The sequence below is a fragment of the Pseudonaja textilis genome, chromosome 1 (genome assembly GCF_049901715.1).
Source record: "Pseudonaja textilis isolate UNSWEBS1 chromosome 1, rPseTex1.2, whole genome shotgun sequence".
Taxonomy (NCBI): Eukaryota; Metazoa; Chordata; class Lepidosauria; order Squamata; family Elapidae; genus Pseudonaja; species Pseudonaja textilis.
Window position 1 is genome coordinate 2,193,171 of NC_141990.1, and position 15,952 is coordinate 2,209,122.

Below are 15,952 nucleotides of genomic sequence, written 5' to 3' on the forward strand. Positions count from 1 at the left end.
ATTAAGTCGGGTAATATGACGTACAATGGCAAAGTACAGTTAATATGACCAAGACTCAGTTTCCTTCCTGGCTTGGCGGTCTAGCAAGGAGGGAGGGAGGGTGGGAGGGGGCTCTGAGATGGGGTTGCACACCCCCCCAGTGGAGCAAGTTGGCCATCTCGATCCGTGGCTACTCTTTGACCAGCAGAGGGCGCCAGGAGCCAAGGGAACTGCAGGACCTGGTTGCCTGTCTGGCCCACCCTGGAGAAGAGGCCTTGTGTCAACCCCCCCAAAAAAGTTCTGCTAAGGTGGGGTGGGTCAGGAAAGGGACCCTCCCTAACTATTATTCTGGGGGGGGGCGTTGTAATTTGTAAGGGTGCCAACCAGCAGGAGGAAGAGGAGAAGTTGGTGCTGGGGTCCTCTGAAATAAGAGGGGAAGGATGGAAGTCAGGGATAATTTTCTTTCTTTCTTTCTTTCTTTCTTTCTTTCTTTCTTTCTTTCTTTCTTTCTTTCTTTCTTTCTTTCTTTCTTTTTCCTTCCCTATTGATCTATCTATCTATCTATCTGTCTGTCTGTCTGTCTGTCTGTCTGTCTGTCTGTCTATCTATCTATCATCTATCTATCTCGATTTATCCATTATGTATCTATGTATCTGTATCTATGTATCTATCTATCTATCTATCTATCTATCATCTATCTCGATTTATCCATTATGTATCTATGTATCTCTATCTATCTATCTATCTATCTATCTATCTATCTATCTATCTATCTATCTATCTATCTTTCTATCTATCTATCTATCTATCTATCATCTATCTACCTACCTACCTATCTACCTACCACTGGTCTGTCTATATACATGATGTATCAATCTATCTTTCATCTGTCAATCCATCCATCCATCCACTATCTATCTCTCTTCAATCTCTCATCTCTTTCTCTTACTCACACACATCTGTCTGTCTGTCTGTCTCTCTCTCTCTCTCTCCACAATCTCTCTCCAGGGGAGTGTGTGTGTGTGTGTGTGTGTGTGTGTGTGTGTGTGTTCCATCTCCCCTCCGGGGGGGGGATATTCCACAGGGTGGGGGCAATGAGAGAGAAGGCTGCCTTCCTGGCCCCCAGAGATTCTATTTCTATTGTTCTCCCCCCGTCTCCTTTAAAACAAGACCCTCCAACCCTGGGCCACTTTTAAGACTTGTGGCCTTCAACTCCCAGAATTCCCCAGCCAACTTTAAGACTTCCACTCCCAGAATTCCCCAGCCAACTTTAAGACTTCCACTCCCAGAATTCTCCAGTCAGCCACGCCGGCTGGGGAATTCTGGGAGTTGAAGTCCACAAGTCTTAAAAGTGGCCCAGGGTCGGAGACGTCCGCTTTGGAAGGCCCTAGGAGTGATGCGGGGAGAAGGGGGCGGTCACCCCGACGCCCTCCCCTTCGCCTTAGATACCTTCGCTGCTCCTCCTCCAGAGAGGAGGACTCCGAGACCTGCGGGGAGCTGCCGGCAGAGGCGCTGCGCTGGGCCTGCTCAGCGGTCTCCAGCAGTTCCAAGCCTGAGGCCCAAGGCGGCCCGTTCCGCCCGTTGCCCAGATCTTCCGCCCTGGACGATGCCCGCGGCCTCTTCTCCTGCGAGAGCTCCACAAACTTCTCCAAAGCGCTGAAGAAGTCGATCCGATCTGCGCCGAAGTCTCCGGCCGTGGCTTCTTCTTCCTCCTCCTCCTCCTCTTCCTCTTCTTCCTCTTCTTCTTCTTCTTCCTCCTCCTCCTCCTCCGGCTGAGAAAGGTTGGCGGGTGGGCTGGGCGTGTCTCGCAAGCAGGACTCCAGCTCTTCCATGGGCACCAGGTGGACGTTCCCGTCGCCGGGCTTGAGGGCGTCGTCCTCCAAATCGTCCACTGCCAAATCCGGGAACCCGCCGCCGGCTGCTCTCAAGGTGGCCCCCTGCAGCGGTAAGGCCTCGGAAGGGTTGCAGTTGTCGAGGGGCGGCTCCGGTTCCCCCGGACAGCAGCCGGAGGGGCAGCCGTTGAGGTTGTTCAAATTCAGCTGGTCTTCCCTCTGCTCCGCGTCCAAGTCCCGCGCCGCAATTTGAAGCTGGATGACTTTCTCTTTGCCCGCCAGGTTGGCCAAAGGGCCGCTGCCCAAGTGGCACAGCAAGGATCCGTGGGGGCCGGCGGCCATCCCCGCGGGCACCGCCGCCAGGCTGCCGGAAGACTTGCTGTCGGAGATGCGGTCGGCCGAGGTGGTGATTTCCTTCTTGGTGACTTCCATGCCCGACTTGCCGATGGGCTCGTGGTGGTCTGAGAGGTCGCTGTCGGAGTGCGAGCGCCAGAGCTTGTTGTGGCGTTGTTTGCTGTGGAGTGAGAGAGAGAGAGAGAGAGAGAGAGAGAGAGGAGGGAGAGGGAGAGAGAGAAGGAGGGAGGGAGAGGGAGAGAGGAGAGAGAGAAGGAGGGAGAGGAGAGAGAGAGGGAAGGGAGAGGGAGAGGGAGAGAGGGGGAGAGGAAGAAAGGTTGGAAGAGAGATGGAGAGAGAGGAGAAGGGAAGAGAGAGATGGAGGGAGGGAGAGGGAGAGAGAAGGAGGGAGCGAGAGGGGAGAGGAAGAAAGGTAGGAAGAGAGATGGAGAGAGAGGGAGAAGGGAGGAAGAGAGAGATGGAGGGAGAGGGAGAGAGAGGGAGGGAAAGAGAAAGGGAGGGAGAGATGGAGAGAGAGGGACAGAGATGTAGGAGGATGAGGGAGACGGAAGAGAGATAGAGGGGAAGGGGAAAGGGAGAGAGAGAGGAGGGACATAGAGGAAGGGAGGGAGAGGAGAGAAGGAGGGAGAGAGGGAGGGGAAGATAGAGAGGAGAGGAAGGGAGGGAGAGAGAAGAGGGAGGGAGAGAGAGAGAAGGAGGGAAAGAGAAAGAGAGAAGGAGAGAGAGAAGGAGGGAGAGAGGGGAGAGGAAGAAAGGTAGGAAGAGAGATGGAGAGAGAAGGAGGGAGAAAGGAGGGAGGATGGGAGAGAGAGGGACAGAGATGTGGGGAGGATGAGGGAGACGGAAGGAGAGATAGAGGGGGAGAGGGGAAAGGGAGAGAGAGAGGGAGGGAGAGAGGAAGGAGGGAGAGAGAGAGAGAGGGAGAGAGAGGAAGGGAGGGAGAGGGGGAGAGGAAGAAAGGTAGGAAGAGAGATGGAGAGAGAAGGAGGAAAGAGAGGGAGGGAGGACAGAGAGAGAGGACAGAGATGAGGGAGGGAGGGAGAGAGAAGGGAGAGAGAGGGGAAGGGGAAAGGGAGAGAAGGAAGGGAAGGTAGGAAAGGGAGAGAAGGAGGAGGGGAGAGGGAGAGAGAAGGAGAGAAAGAGAGGGAGGGGGAGGGGAAAGGACAGAGAGGAACAGAGATGGAAGGAGGGAGGGAGAAAGGGAGAGGGAGAGGGGGGAAAGGGAGAGAGAGAAGAGAAAGAGGAAGAAAGAAAAGGGAGGGAGTTTTTGAAATGTTATTCAGTTTATAATCCTCAATTTAGAGTCATTTATTTAGGGAGTGTTCGAAGTTACAACCACGCTCCCCAAAATGACTTAGGACCACGATTCCCACGGGCGACTCCCGCAGCAGCCACACAGCCCCCACATCCAAAACGCGGACATCTGGCAACCAGCGTAGACAGCTAGTCCTTGACTTACAACAATCCATTCAGCGACCGTTCAAAGTCAGAATGGAACTGACCAGAGGGACCGACGGCTGTTTTTCACACCCAACCCAGCATCTCCCGGGTCACGTGATCAAAATTCGGACGCTTTGGCAATGGACTCACGTTTATGACGGTCGCATCGTCCCGGATGGATCACCGGATCCTCTTTGCGAACTTCTGACAAGCAAACTCAAGGGGGGGAAGCCAAATTCACTTAGCAACCGGGTAACTCACTTAACAGCTGCAGGGATTCACTTAACGACGGCAGGAAAAAAGTTGTAAAATTCACTTGACACAGGTTTCACTTAGCAACAGAAATTTTGGGGCTCCATTCTGGCCATAAAGTCGAGGACTCCTTAGGATGCTAGCAGTGTCCTGGGGGGGTGGGTGATCCTGTTTTATGACCCTCCGAGGAGCCATGCGATTCACTTTAATCCCCCGTGCGACTGAATGACCGCAGGGAGTCGCTTAGCGACGGTGGTGAGCAAGACCGCAGGAGGGGACAAAACTCACTTAACAGCTGCCTCCCTTATCGACCAGAAATCTGGGACTCAAAATTCCAGTCATTCTCAGGGTCTCTGGTCTGCGGGATTTAAAACGACGAGTTGCGGGGGTCCCTGAGGTCCAAAAGATTGGCGACCCCGGCCGTAGACGACAGAACAAGACGCGGCCCGAGAAGAAACGTTACGCAAGACCGGTTTTTTTTTTGAGCAAGGAGAGGTGAAGGAGGGAAAAAAAAATCCCACAACAGACGCCGATCCGGTCAGGATCAACATCCGAAGCCCCAAGAGATCAGGTGGCCTGGGGGGAGGGGGGGTATTGGAAACTCAGAGGGTGTTTGTCCCTTGAGTTGGGCACCCGATCCCGGTCACACGCTCCGGCCGTTGGTCAGCTGCCGGTGGCATGTTTGCCCATCTGTTTTCAGGAACAAACGAGACCAGCTTTCCGGAAATGGAAGGCAAAACACGCCACGCAATTCTCCTGCGGCCACCAGCGCTGACCAGGTGAAGGGTCAGTTAAGCCAGCGGGGGCCCCTTTGGCTGTCCCCAAGGTGCTTTATTTTTCTTCTTCTTCAAAAGGCAACTGGACTTTCAGGTTTTCTTTGGAGACATTTCCCTCCTCATCCCAGAAGCTTCTTCAACTCTGACTGAAAGGTGGGGAAGGGAAGGATTTATACTCCTTGCAGGCAACTGGTGAAAAGGACACCTATAATAGACTGGGTGGAACCAGGCTCAGTAGCAGGAACTGGGAGGGGGATCTCGGAGTCTTAGTGGACAACCAACTAAATAGGAGCCAATGTTGTGCAGCAGCAGCCAAAAAAGCCAATGCAATCCTAAATTGCATTAACAGAGGGACACAATCGAGATCAAGGGAGGAACTAATACCACTCTGTAAACCCTTAGTAAGGCCACATCTAGGGTACTGCATCCAGTTTTGGTCGCCACACTATAAAAAAGGATGTTGAGACTCTAGAAAAAGGGCAGAGAAGAGCAACCAGGAGGATGAGGGGACTGGAGGCTCAAACATACGACAGACGGTTGCAAGAACTGGACATGTCTGTCTCTATCTATCATCTATCTATCTATCATCTGTGTGTGTGTGTTTCTGTGTGTGTGTGTGTGTGTGTGTCTGTCTGTCTGTCTATTCATCTATGTCATGTCTGTCTGTCTGTCTGTCTGTCTGTCTGTCTGTCTATCTATTGTTAGTAAGGCCACACCTCTATCTATCTATCTATCTATCTATCTATCTATCTATCTATCTATCTATCATTAGTAGGCCAATATCTATCTATCTATCTATTTCATCTTATTATCTATAGGCCACATCACTTCTTCTATCTTCTATCTATCTATCTATCTATCTCTATCTATCTATCGTAAGTAAGGCCACACCTCTATCTATCTATCTATCTATCTATCTATCTATCTATCTATCTATCGTTAGTAAGGCCACACCTCTATCTATCTATCTATCTATCTATCTATCTATCTATCTATCTATCTATCTATCTATCGTTAGTAAGGCCACACCTCTATCTATCTATCTATCTATCTATCTATCTATCTATCTATCTATCGTTAGTAAGGCCACACCTCTATCTATCTATCTATCTATCTATCTATCTATCTATCTATCTATCTATCTATCTATCTATCTATCTTTCTATCTTTCTATCCTTAGTAAGGCCACACCTAGAGTCCTGCATCCAGTTTTGGTCACCACACTATAAAAAAGATGTTGAGGCTCTAGAAAAAAAAAGTACAGAGAAGAGCAACCAGGATGATGAGGGGACTGGAGGCTCAAACATACGACGGATGGTTGCAGGAACTGGGCCTGGCTAGTCTAGGGAAGAGAAGGACCAGGGGAGGCAGGAGAGCATCTTCCAATATTGGAGGGGCTGCCCCAGAGAGGAGGAAGGGGGGTCAAGCTATTCTCCAAGGCCCCTGAAGGCCAGACAAGGAACAATGGATGGAAACTGACCAAGGAGAGATTCAACCTCGAAATAAGGAGAAACTTTCTGACAGGGAGAACCATCAAACCCATGGAACAAAAGTTGCCCTCGGAAGTTGTGAATGCTCCAACACTGGAACTTTTAAAGAAGTGGTTGATAACCGCCCCTTTTGTCTGAACTGGTGTAGACTCTCTTGCTTGGACAGCGGGGTGGACTGGAAAGCCTTTAAGGTCCCCTCCTATTCTGTATTCTGAGAGGTGTTTTCTCTTGCCCTCCTTCACAACGGCCCCACTGAGCCAGCCTGTCTCTTGCCCGTTTCAAATCCCTTTCCCCCCGCTGGGTCTCGTTTTCTGGCCAGTTGTTGCTTCCAAACACACTTTCGAAACCCCGTCTGATATTCGAGACCCTCCAGGCGTCATCTGGCAGCCACGTGGCTGCAATCGGGGGATTTTGTGTCACTGAAAACACAAAACAGGTTGCCCAAGATGGCTGGTGCCCGTTACAAACACAACTTTGAGGGGGGGTTTGCATGAGGAACAGCAGAACAACAGAATAACATGAGGGAAGAGACCTTGGAGGTCATCTAGTCCAACCCCCTGCTTGAGAGGATTACCCGGTAAGTCCCTCTAGTTATGACAATTGAGCCCCAACGTTCTGCTGCTAAGCAAGACAGTTCTTACGTGGCCTTTGCCTCCTTTTACGGCCTTTCTTGTCATCGTCGTTAAGAGAATCATTTGCAGCGGTTAAGTTAGTAACCTGGTTGTTAAGTGAATCTGGCCTCCCCATCGGCTGGTCAGAAGGGTCGCCAAAGGGGGATCCCGGGAGGGTGCAACCGTCAAAAATGTGAATCAGTTGCCAGGACCAGGGGGGGTTACAAGCAGGTCCTCAACTTATGACGGCAAGGGAGGCCCCAATTTCCCCTGGCTGAGCGAGACAGTCGAGAAGCCGGCTTCGCTTCATTTTACGGCCTTCCTGGCCGCCGCTCTTAAGTGAATCCCCCGCAGCAGTGACGTCCGTAGCCCGGCTGTTAAATAAACCTCGGCTTCCCCCATGGGGTTTTTTTGCTGGTCAGAAGGTCACAAAAGGGGATCCGGGAGGGAGGGCAACACTGTGCCCGTCATAAGTACGAGTTAGGGCCAAGCGCCTGAATTTCGATCACTTTGAGGTTGCCAACGGTCGTTCAGTGTGAAACACGGTCCTAATTTTCTTTTTTTTTTGCACTGTCGGTGTAACAAAACCCCATGTGCTATGCTTCTCTGCACGCGTGTGAGTGAGCCCCCTGCGCACGCCATGCATGTCTGCGCAAGTGTGCACAAACCCGTGCCATGCTTCTCTGCACACGTGTGAGTGACCCCCCTGCGCACGCCGCGCATCTCTGCGCAAGCCTGCACAAACCCCACGTGCCACGCTTCTCTGCACACGTATCAGCAACCGCCCTGTGCACGCCGCGCATCTCTGCGCATGTGTGCACCAACTCCACTGCTCTGGGCCAGGGTTTGCATGCTGGAGGTAATGTGGCTTTGCGTGCCACTTTCTGGCACGTGTGCCATAGGTTTGCCCTCACGGCCTTACGGAGTGACTGGGTGGAGGAGACGTCGGACGTGTGCGCGATGCTGCGCGTGCGCAATAAGGACTGACTGGGCCGGAAAGGGTGGGGCCAGCGCAGAATCCTAACAACCGGGTCAATCGAACCGGTCTGAACCGGGAGAATCCCAGCCCTGCTTGTAAGTCGAAAGTTTCTGGCAGAAGTAGAACATGGTTCAGCCGCCGCCCTGGACTCACCTGGCCAGGAGGATGCCCTGGTATTCCTCCAGCTGGCGCATGAAGCTGGGGTTGGGCTTGGTGACGCTGCGGCGCTCCTTCACGTAGTCGTAGGCCCGGTCGAGGTTCCAACCGTACTCCTTCATGGCGTAGGCGATGACGGTGGAGGCCGACCGGCTGACCCCCATCTTGCAGTGGACCAGGCACTTGGAGCCGTTCTTCCTAGGATGGGAAGAGGGGACAGTGGCAGGATGGGGGGGAAAGCGAAGGGGCCCCCCAGCCCCAGAAGGCGCCCCCCACCCCACTTTCCTTGCAGAGCATCATGTTCACAAGCAGGAATATGACGTCCCCCCATCCACCCGCTTGCCCAAACCATTTCTCTACCACCCATTCGTTCGTCCAGCCACCTGCTGAACTGTCTGTGCATCTACCTACCTACCAATCCATCCATCCATCCATCCATCCATCCATCCATCTCTCTCTCTCTCTCTGTGTCATCTGTCTACCGTATTTATTTTTTAATGTATCAGCTATCTGTAACTTGTCTACCATTATCTGTCATCTGTCTATCTAACTACAATATCGATCTGCAATTTCTCATCTCTCTCTCATCTGTTTGTCTCTCTATCTATATCTACAGTGTGTATCTCTCTTATCTATATGTCTGACTGTCTGTCTGTCTGTCTTATCATCCATCATCTATCTATCTATCTATCTATCTATCTATCTACTCATCCACCCATCATCCACCTACCATCTATCTGCCTGCCTGCCTACCTATCTATCTCATCCATCCATCATCCATCTGTCTGTCTGTATCTATCTTACCTATCTTATCTTATCTTATCTTATCTTATCTATCTACTCATCCACCCATCATCCACCTACCATCTATCTGCCTGCCTTCCTGCCTATCTATCTCATCCATCCATCATCCATCTGTCTGTCTGTCTCTATCTATCTTACTTATCTTATCTATCCTATCTATCTATCTATCTATCTATCTATCTATCTATCTATCTATCTATCTATCATCTATCTCATCCATCATCCATCTTTCTGTCTGTCTGTCTATCTATCTCATCCACCATCTATCTGCCTGCCTGCCTGCCTATCTATCTATATCGTCCATCCATTCACCATCTATCTACCTGTCTGTCTTTCTATCTATATCATCTGCCATCCATCCATCCTCTACCTACCTACCGACCTACCTACCTACCGAATCTATCTATCTATATCATCCATCTATCATCTATCTATCCTTCCTCTCTCTCTCTATTCTGTCTATCTATATCATCCATTCATCATCCATCAATCGATCTATCTACCTACCCTACCTCATCTATCCATCCATCCATCCTGTCTCTCATTTGTCTGCCTGTCTCTATCCATCTATTTTGCCATTTTGACCACGTTCTAGGGACACCCCTTCCAGGCAGCAAAGCAGGACCGAAATCTACCGACTTATTGCACCTAACAGCCTTCCAGTGGCCGGGCTGCGTTCCCCAAAAGTGAGGGAGAAGCACCCCCAGCCTTGGGGCACTAAGTCAGGGGGCTTCTCTTAACCCCCTTTAAGCCGACAAGGTTCTCAGCATAACTTCATATCCCTAACCAGACTGGAGTATCCTCTTTTTACTCCGAATCGCACTTTATGCTGATTTAATCTAGCCAATTTGCTGTGGTTAAAGTCCACCAGGCTCTTGGCGACCTGCAGACTTCAACTCCCAGAATGCCTCAGCCCGCCAGCACAGCTCAGGCATTCTGGGAGTTGCCCTTGAATGAAACTACGCCGCCAAATAAGTCAAAGCAACCGCGAGAGGCCAAACGCATCGCAGACACAACCGAAAGCAAGCGAAAGGGGCTCACTTTGCTTTGGAGATGAATTTGTAGGTGTCGTTCCAGTAAGCCAGCAGATCCGTCGCCTCTTCATCGTAAACGCGGATATTGTGGTATTCGAAAACTCCCGGGAAGAAATTATCGATCTCTCGAGTGACGTTCAGAATATACCGCACCCTGCACGGAAATGGGAGAGGTGGCATTGTTTAGGTGTTTACCTCCTGCCTTTATTGTTTAAACAAAGGATAGAATAAGAATAGAAATTAGAATAGAATAGAAATTAGAACAGAGATTAGAATAGAATAGAAATTAGAACAGAATAGAAATTAGAATAGAAATTGGAATAAAAATTAGAATAGAAATTAAAAAAGAAATTAGAATAGAAATTAGAATAGAATAGAAATTAGAATAGAATAGAAATTAGATTAGAATAGAAATTAGAATAGAATAGAAATTAGAATAGAAATTAGAATAGAATAGAAATTAGAATAGAAATTAGAATAGAATAGAAATCAGAATAGAAATTAGAATAGAATAGAAATTAGAATAGAATAGAAATTAGAATAGAATAGAAATTAGAACAGAAATTAGAATAGAATAGAAATTAGAACAGAAATTAGAATAGAATAGAAATTAGAATAGAATAGAAATCAGAATAGAAATTGGAATAGAATAGAAATTAGAATAGAATAGAAATTAGAATAGAATAGAAATTAGAACAGAAATTAGAATAGAATAGAAATTAGAACAGAAATTAGAATAGAATAGAAATTAGAATAGAATAGAAATCAGAATAGAAATTGGAATAGAATAGAAATTAGAATAGAATAGAAATTAGAACAGAAATTAGAATAGAATAGAAATTAGAACAGAATAGAAATTAGAATAGAATAGAAATTATATTCTAATACCCACCCCTGGGTAGGATACAAATGTTAAAAGAAAATTAAGCTTCCCCTCACACAGCCCAGACCCAGCGTACTCTTCAAGTAACATTCCCCCGTGTATAAACCCTGCTAACAGAATAGACTAGAATAACAGAGTTGGAAGGGACCTTTGAGGTCTTCTAGTCCAACCCCTGCTCAGGCAGAAAACCCTGCACCACTTCAGACAAAAGAGAAACACTATTAGACCTGATACTCCTAAATAAAACAAATAAACATCTAAATAAGCAAGCAAGGAAGGAAATAACTCAATAAACGAACTGTTGTGGTCCACCAGCAGCCTGCAGAGCTGGCCACAGAGTCGGACAGTGGGGAGGGACATGGCCCAGTCCTCGAGTCTGGGGAAGGCTCAGACGAGGGTCCTGCGTCCGACACAGAGATGGGGCCAGGGCCATTTGGGAGTCATGTGCTGACTCCGGAGCCTCCAGAATCTGACATCAGCGAGGCAGAGGAGCAGAGGGAGCCTGTTCCCAGCGCGCACATGCACAGAGCTGCCAGAAGGCAAGAACAGTTAGGACAAAAGGGCCGACTCGGGAATAAAGCTTGGAGATGATTGGCCCTCCCATAAGACATAAAGGAGGAGCAAAGGGACAGGAGCCCTTTGCAGGAAGCAACGTCATTCGTACTGGTCGGTTTGAAACCTGGAGCTCCGTGTTGACTTTGTGCTCCGTTTGGCCTCGCATAACTAATAGGCAATTTAGCCGTTGGCAGCATTTCAAGGGAGATAAAGGTGAGTGCTGATCAGCCTTATCTCGAAGGACTTTGGCAGACTTCCACGGGACGATTTATTTACAAACTGAGACTCATTACGGGCTGTGAACGACTATAATTCACAGCCGTTGAAATCAAGAAAAAAAACATGGTTTTGGGGACTAACGTGTGTCTGTTAGTGTCTCCAAAAGCCTTAATTCGAACACAAACTACCCCGACCCTTCCGCATCCTTGGGTGAGGTTGCTACGCTTCTGCTCCAGGGAGGGCTGAGCCCAAAGTTCCTCGAACGGAGACGGGCCTGTGAAAATATCTACGCCACTCCTCTCTGCAGATAACGGCCAACCGTTGCCGGGAGTCCATCACACTTCCCTACTTTTGTTTAACCTAGTTTTTCAGCCTGTGAACTTTTCCTGCAGGGAGTTTGGCAACAGTCAAGGATGAGATAAGCCGCGGTCTGCCTCTGCGCAGATACAATATAAATATAGAAGAAGAGCTTTAGGAGTTTGGTAGTGGCTATTCGGTGTTTACAATATGCGTGGGTTTTGGGGGTGGGGCAGAGAGAAAGGAAGGCATATATTGCGATGCAAAAGACCCAAAGTTGTGTGTTTTGTGTATTTTTGAGGCCGACTCACCCTCTGGTTTGCAAATCTTCCAAATTGGAGGCGTTCCATTCCGAACCCTGCACGAACGGGCAAGAAAAAAGCACAACACAACAGTCACACTAGAGCACAGCTGGTCATGCAAGTAATATTTTTCCCTGCCTAAAGCAGGGGGTTGGACTAGAAGACCTCCGTGGTCCCTTCCAACTCTTATTCTAGTTATGTTACTAATAATAGTAATAATTTTTTTAAAAAAATGCCCAAATATGGTGATATCAGGTGCAAGGAATATTCAAAATTCCTGGCTCAAGAATCTTTGACCGTTGTTGTCTACCGATGGGTCTAAGATACTGCGTGAAATAAGGGTTTATCAACTTTAGCAGTTTTGAGAGGTGTGTGGACTTTAATTCCCAGAATTCCCCGGTCCGCAAGAAATTCTGGGAGTTGAAGTCCACATGTTTTAAAGTTACTGAAGTTTAGAAAGATTGGCCTAAGCCAATCGTGTTCAACCCTGGTTACTTGGAGACTTGTGTGGACTTCAACTCCCAGAATTCCCCAGCCAGCCATGCTTGATGGGGAATTCTGGGAGTTGAAGTCCACAGGCCGTCAAGCAAGGGCCTTCAAACTTGGCAAGTTTAAGGCTTGTGGACTTCAACTCCCAGAATTCCTGAGCTAACATGACTGGAGGAGGAATTCTGGGAGTTGAAGTCCAAAAGTCTTAAAGCTGTTAAGTTTGAAGAGCCCTGCCTTAAACCATGCTGGCTAGGGAATTCTGGGAGACCAAGTCCTCCCCTCTTAAAGCAGGCTGGCTGGGGGATACTGGGAGAGGAAGTCCTCCCCTCTTAAAGCAGGCTGGCTGGGGATTCTGGGAGAGGAAGTCCTCCCCTCTTAAAGCAGGCTGGCTAGGGAATTCTGGGAGACGAAGTCCTCCTCTTAAAGCAGGCTGGCTGGGGGATACTGGGAGAGGAAGTCCTCCCTCTTAAAGCAGGCTGGCTGGGGATTCTGGGAGAGGAAGTCCTCCCTCTTAAAGCAGGCTGGCTAGGGAATTCTGGGAGACGAAGTCCTCCCCTCTTAAAGCAGGCTGGCTGGGGGATTCTGGGAGAGGAAGTCCTCCCCTCTTAAAGCAGGCTGGCTGGGGGATACTGGGAGAGGAAGTCCTCCTCTTAAAGCAGGCTGGCTAGGGAATTCTGGGAGACGAAGTCCTCCCTCTTAAAGCAGGCTGGCTGGGGATTCTGGGAGACGAAGTCCTCCCTCTTAAAGCAGGCTGGCTGGGGATTCTGGGAGAGGAAGTCCTCCCCTCTTAAAGCAGGCTAAGTGGGGATTCTGGGAGAGGAAGTCCTCCCTCTTAAAGCAGGCTGGCTAGGGAATTCTGGGAGAGGAAGTCCTCCCTCTTAAAGCAGGCTGGCTGGGGATTCTGGGAGAGGAAGTCCTCCCCTCTTAAAGCAGGCTAAGTGGGGGATTCTGGGAGAGGAAGTCCTCCTCTTAAAGAAGGCTGGCTGGGGGATTCTGGGAGAGGAAGTCCTCCCCTCTTAAAGCAGGCTAAGTGGGGATTCTGGGAGTCGAAGCCTCCCTCTTAAAGCAGGCTGGCTGGGGGATTCTGGGAGTGGAAGTCCTCCCTCTAAAGCATCCTGGCTGGGGGATTCTGGGAGTGGAAGCCCTCCCCTCTTAAAGCATCTGGCTGGGGGATTCTGGGAGTGGAAGCCCATCCCTCTTAAAGCAGGCTAAGTGGGGGATTCTGGGAGAGGAAGTCCACAGGTCTTAAAGTGGACACCCCTGGTCTAAGCTGTCCCGTTCTTCCAAAACCGAAATGCCTGCGTAAGCAGTATAAGCACTGTGTAACCCCAGTGTAAGCAGGATCACAACCCACCAATCAATTTGGGGGAATTTACTCAGGCTTTGGAAGCGGTGGACGGGGAAGGGAGGAGTCCACCAGCGTGTGACTGGAACCCCGAAGCCTGAGCGAAGAGGGCCCTTGCACCCCAAGGCAGGAGAGTCTCACCAGAAAGACGTGGTCGAAGATCTGCGTGGGGCTGTCCATCTGGCCTAGGATGACGATCATTTCGTTGTCAATGAATTCCTTAAATTCACGCAGGTTGCACGCCATCTGCATCTCCAGCTCCGTGCGGATCTGGGGTGAGAGAGAGAGAGAGAAAGAGATAGAGAGAGAAAGAGAGAGAGAGAGAGAGAGAGAGAGAGAGAGGAGACAGCCTTAAGGGAAGAGGCTTTCACACATTTTGTAAAAAAGAAAAAAAAACCCAAGTAATTTAAAAAATGAAGTCTTTTAAATAAAACAAACAAAAGTAATTTTCAATACAACACAGTTTTTGAGTTATGGCTACAGAGTTGGAAGGGACCTTGTAAGGTCATCTAATCCAGCCCACCCACCCAAGGAGGAGACGCAAGAACTAGACCATTTTCAGAGAAACGGCTGGTTGTCCGGTCTCTTCTCAAAAGCCTCCTTTCTACCCTTTTCCCTTTTCCTTTCTTCCCTTTTCATCTTCCTTCCTTCCTTTATTCACTTTTAATCTTCCTTCTTTCCTTCCTTCCTCTTCCTCTTTCCCATTCCTTTTCTTTTCTTCCCTTTTAATCTTCCTTCCCTCCACTTTTCCATTCCCATTTTCCTTCCTTCCTTTCTTCACTTTTAATCTTCCTTCTTTCCTTCCTTCCTCTTTCCCGTTCCCATTCTTTTCTGCCCTTTTAATCTTCCTTCCCTCCACTTTTCCATTCCCATTTTCCTTTCTTCCCTTTATCACCCTTCCTTCCTTCCTTCCTTCCTTCCTTCCTTCCATCCATCCATCCATCCATCCATAGAATAATATAACAGATTTTGAAGGGACCTTCTCTCCTTGATGAGTTTCCATCCATTCCTTTCTTGCTCCTTCCATCCATCCTCCCTCCCTCCCTCCTTCCTTCCTTCCTTCCTTCCTTCCTTCCTTCCTTCCTTCCTTCCTTCCTTCCTTCCTTCCTTCCTTCCTTCCTTCCTTCCTTCCTTCCTTCGTTCCTTCCTTCCTCCCTCCCTCCTTCCCTCCCTGCCAGAATCATAGAATCCTAGGGCTGGAAGGGATTTCAGAGGTCATCTACTCCAACCCCGCCCATCCAAGATACACCTTTCAGACCAATCTTGGCCCAATGGCTGTCCAGTCTCTTCTTGAAAATCTCCAGCGATGGATCCCCCACCACTTCTGGTGGCCAGCTGTCCCCCTGGTTAATTGTCCTCCCTCTTAGGAAGTTTCCTCCCGAATTCCAGGTTCCTTCTCTCCTGGATGAGCTTCCAGGCTTGTCCTGCCTTCAGGTCTTCCAGGGAATAGCTTAACCCCCCCCAGCTCCTCTTCGGGGCAAGGGGACGGCAGGGAATCCCCGTCAGTCCCCCGAGGTCTCCTTCCCACCCCTCTCACCTCCTTGGACGTGATGTTCTCCAGGTCTTTCTGCATCATGATCTCCCTCAGTTTGGTCTTGATCAGCCGCTCCGTCCGCTCGCGCTCCGTGGGGCTGAAAGGAGGTTAAGCCACGAGGGAGGAATTCAGGCGGAGGGAATGGGACGCGGGCGAGGAAGGCAGGGGCGGGATTCAGACAGTTCCCGAGAACCGGAAGCGGATGCTTTCGAGAAGTCGGGAGGACCAGCCAATCCCCACCTCGGACTGGACCCGCCAACCCCCATCTCTCTTCTCTGCCTCCCGTGGAGTCCCAGCTGATCGTCTGGGTCTCCTTGGGTTGCCCTGCCTGGGAGAACGGAGCTGGAAAGCAGGTCAGAGGGGCGGGGAGGGAAATTCCCCCTGCCACACCCACCGAGCCACACCCACCGAATGCCACGCCCACCAAGCCATGCCCACAACTGATCAGTAGGGTCTCCTTGGGTTGCCCTGCACAGGAGAACGGAGCTGGAAAGCAGGTTAGTGGGGTGGGGAGGGAAATGAGGATTTTGCAGTAACTTTCCCCTGCCACGCCCAGCAAGCCACGCCCAGCAAGCCACACCCACCAAGCCACACCCACGCCCACCAAGCAATGCCCATAGC

The 15,952-nt window shown here is 49.8% G+C and overlaps 1 protein-coding gene across 1 annotated transcript in view; it reads right to left on the reverse strand.

Annotated features, from left to right (window-relative positions):
• Nucleotides 1-15,952, reverse strand: part of SSH2 (slingshot protein phosphatase 2) — a 107,370-nt gene that overhangs the window by 10,554 nt on the left and 80,864 nt on the right. Inside the window, 7 exon segments of the mRNA XM_087924702.1 lie at nucleotides 1,179-1,185; nucleotides 1,435-2,325; nucleotides 7,867-8,067; nucleotides 9,715-9,861; nucleotides 11,973-12,019; nucleotides 13,939-14,067; nucleotides 15,335-15,428. Coding sequence (XP_087780828.1) covers nucleotides 1,179-1,185; nucleotides 1,435-2,325; nucleotides 7,867-8,067; nucleotides 9,715-9,861; nucleotides 11,973-12,019; nucleotides 13,939-14,067; nucleotides 15,335-15,428 — 1,516 coding nt within the window.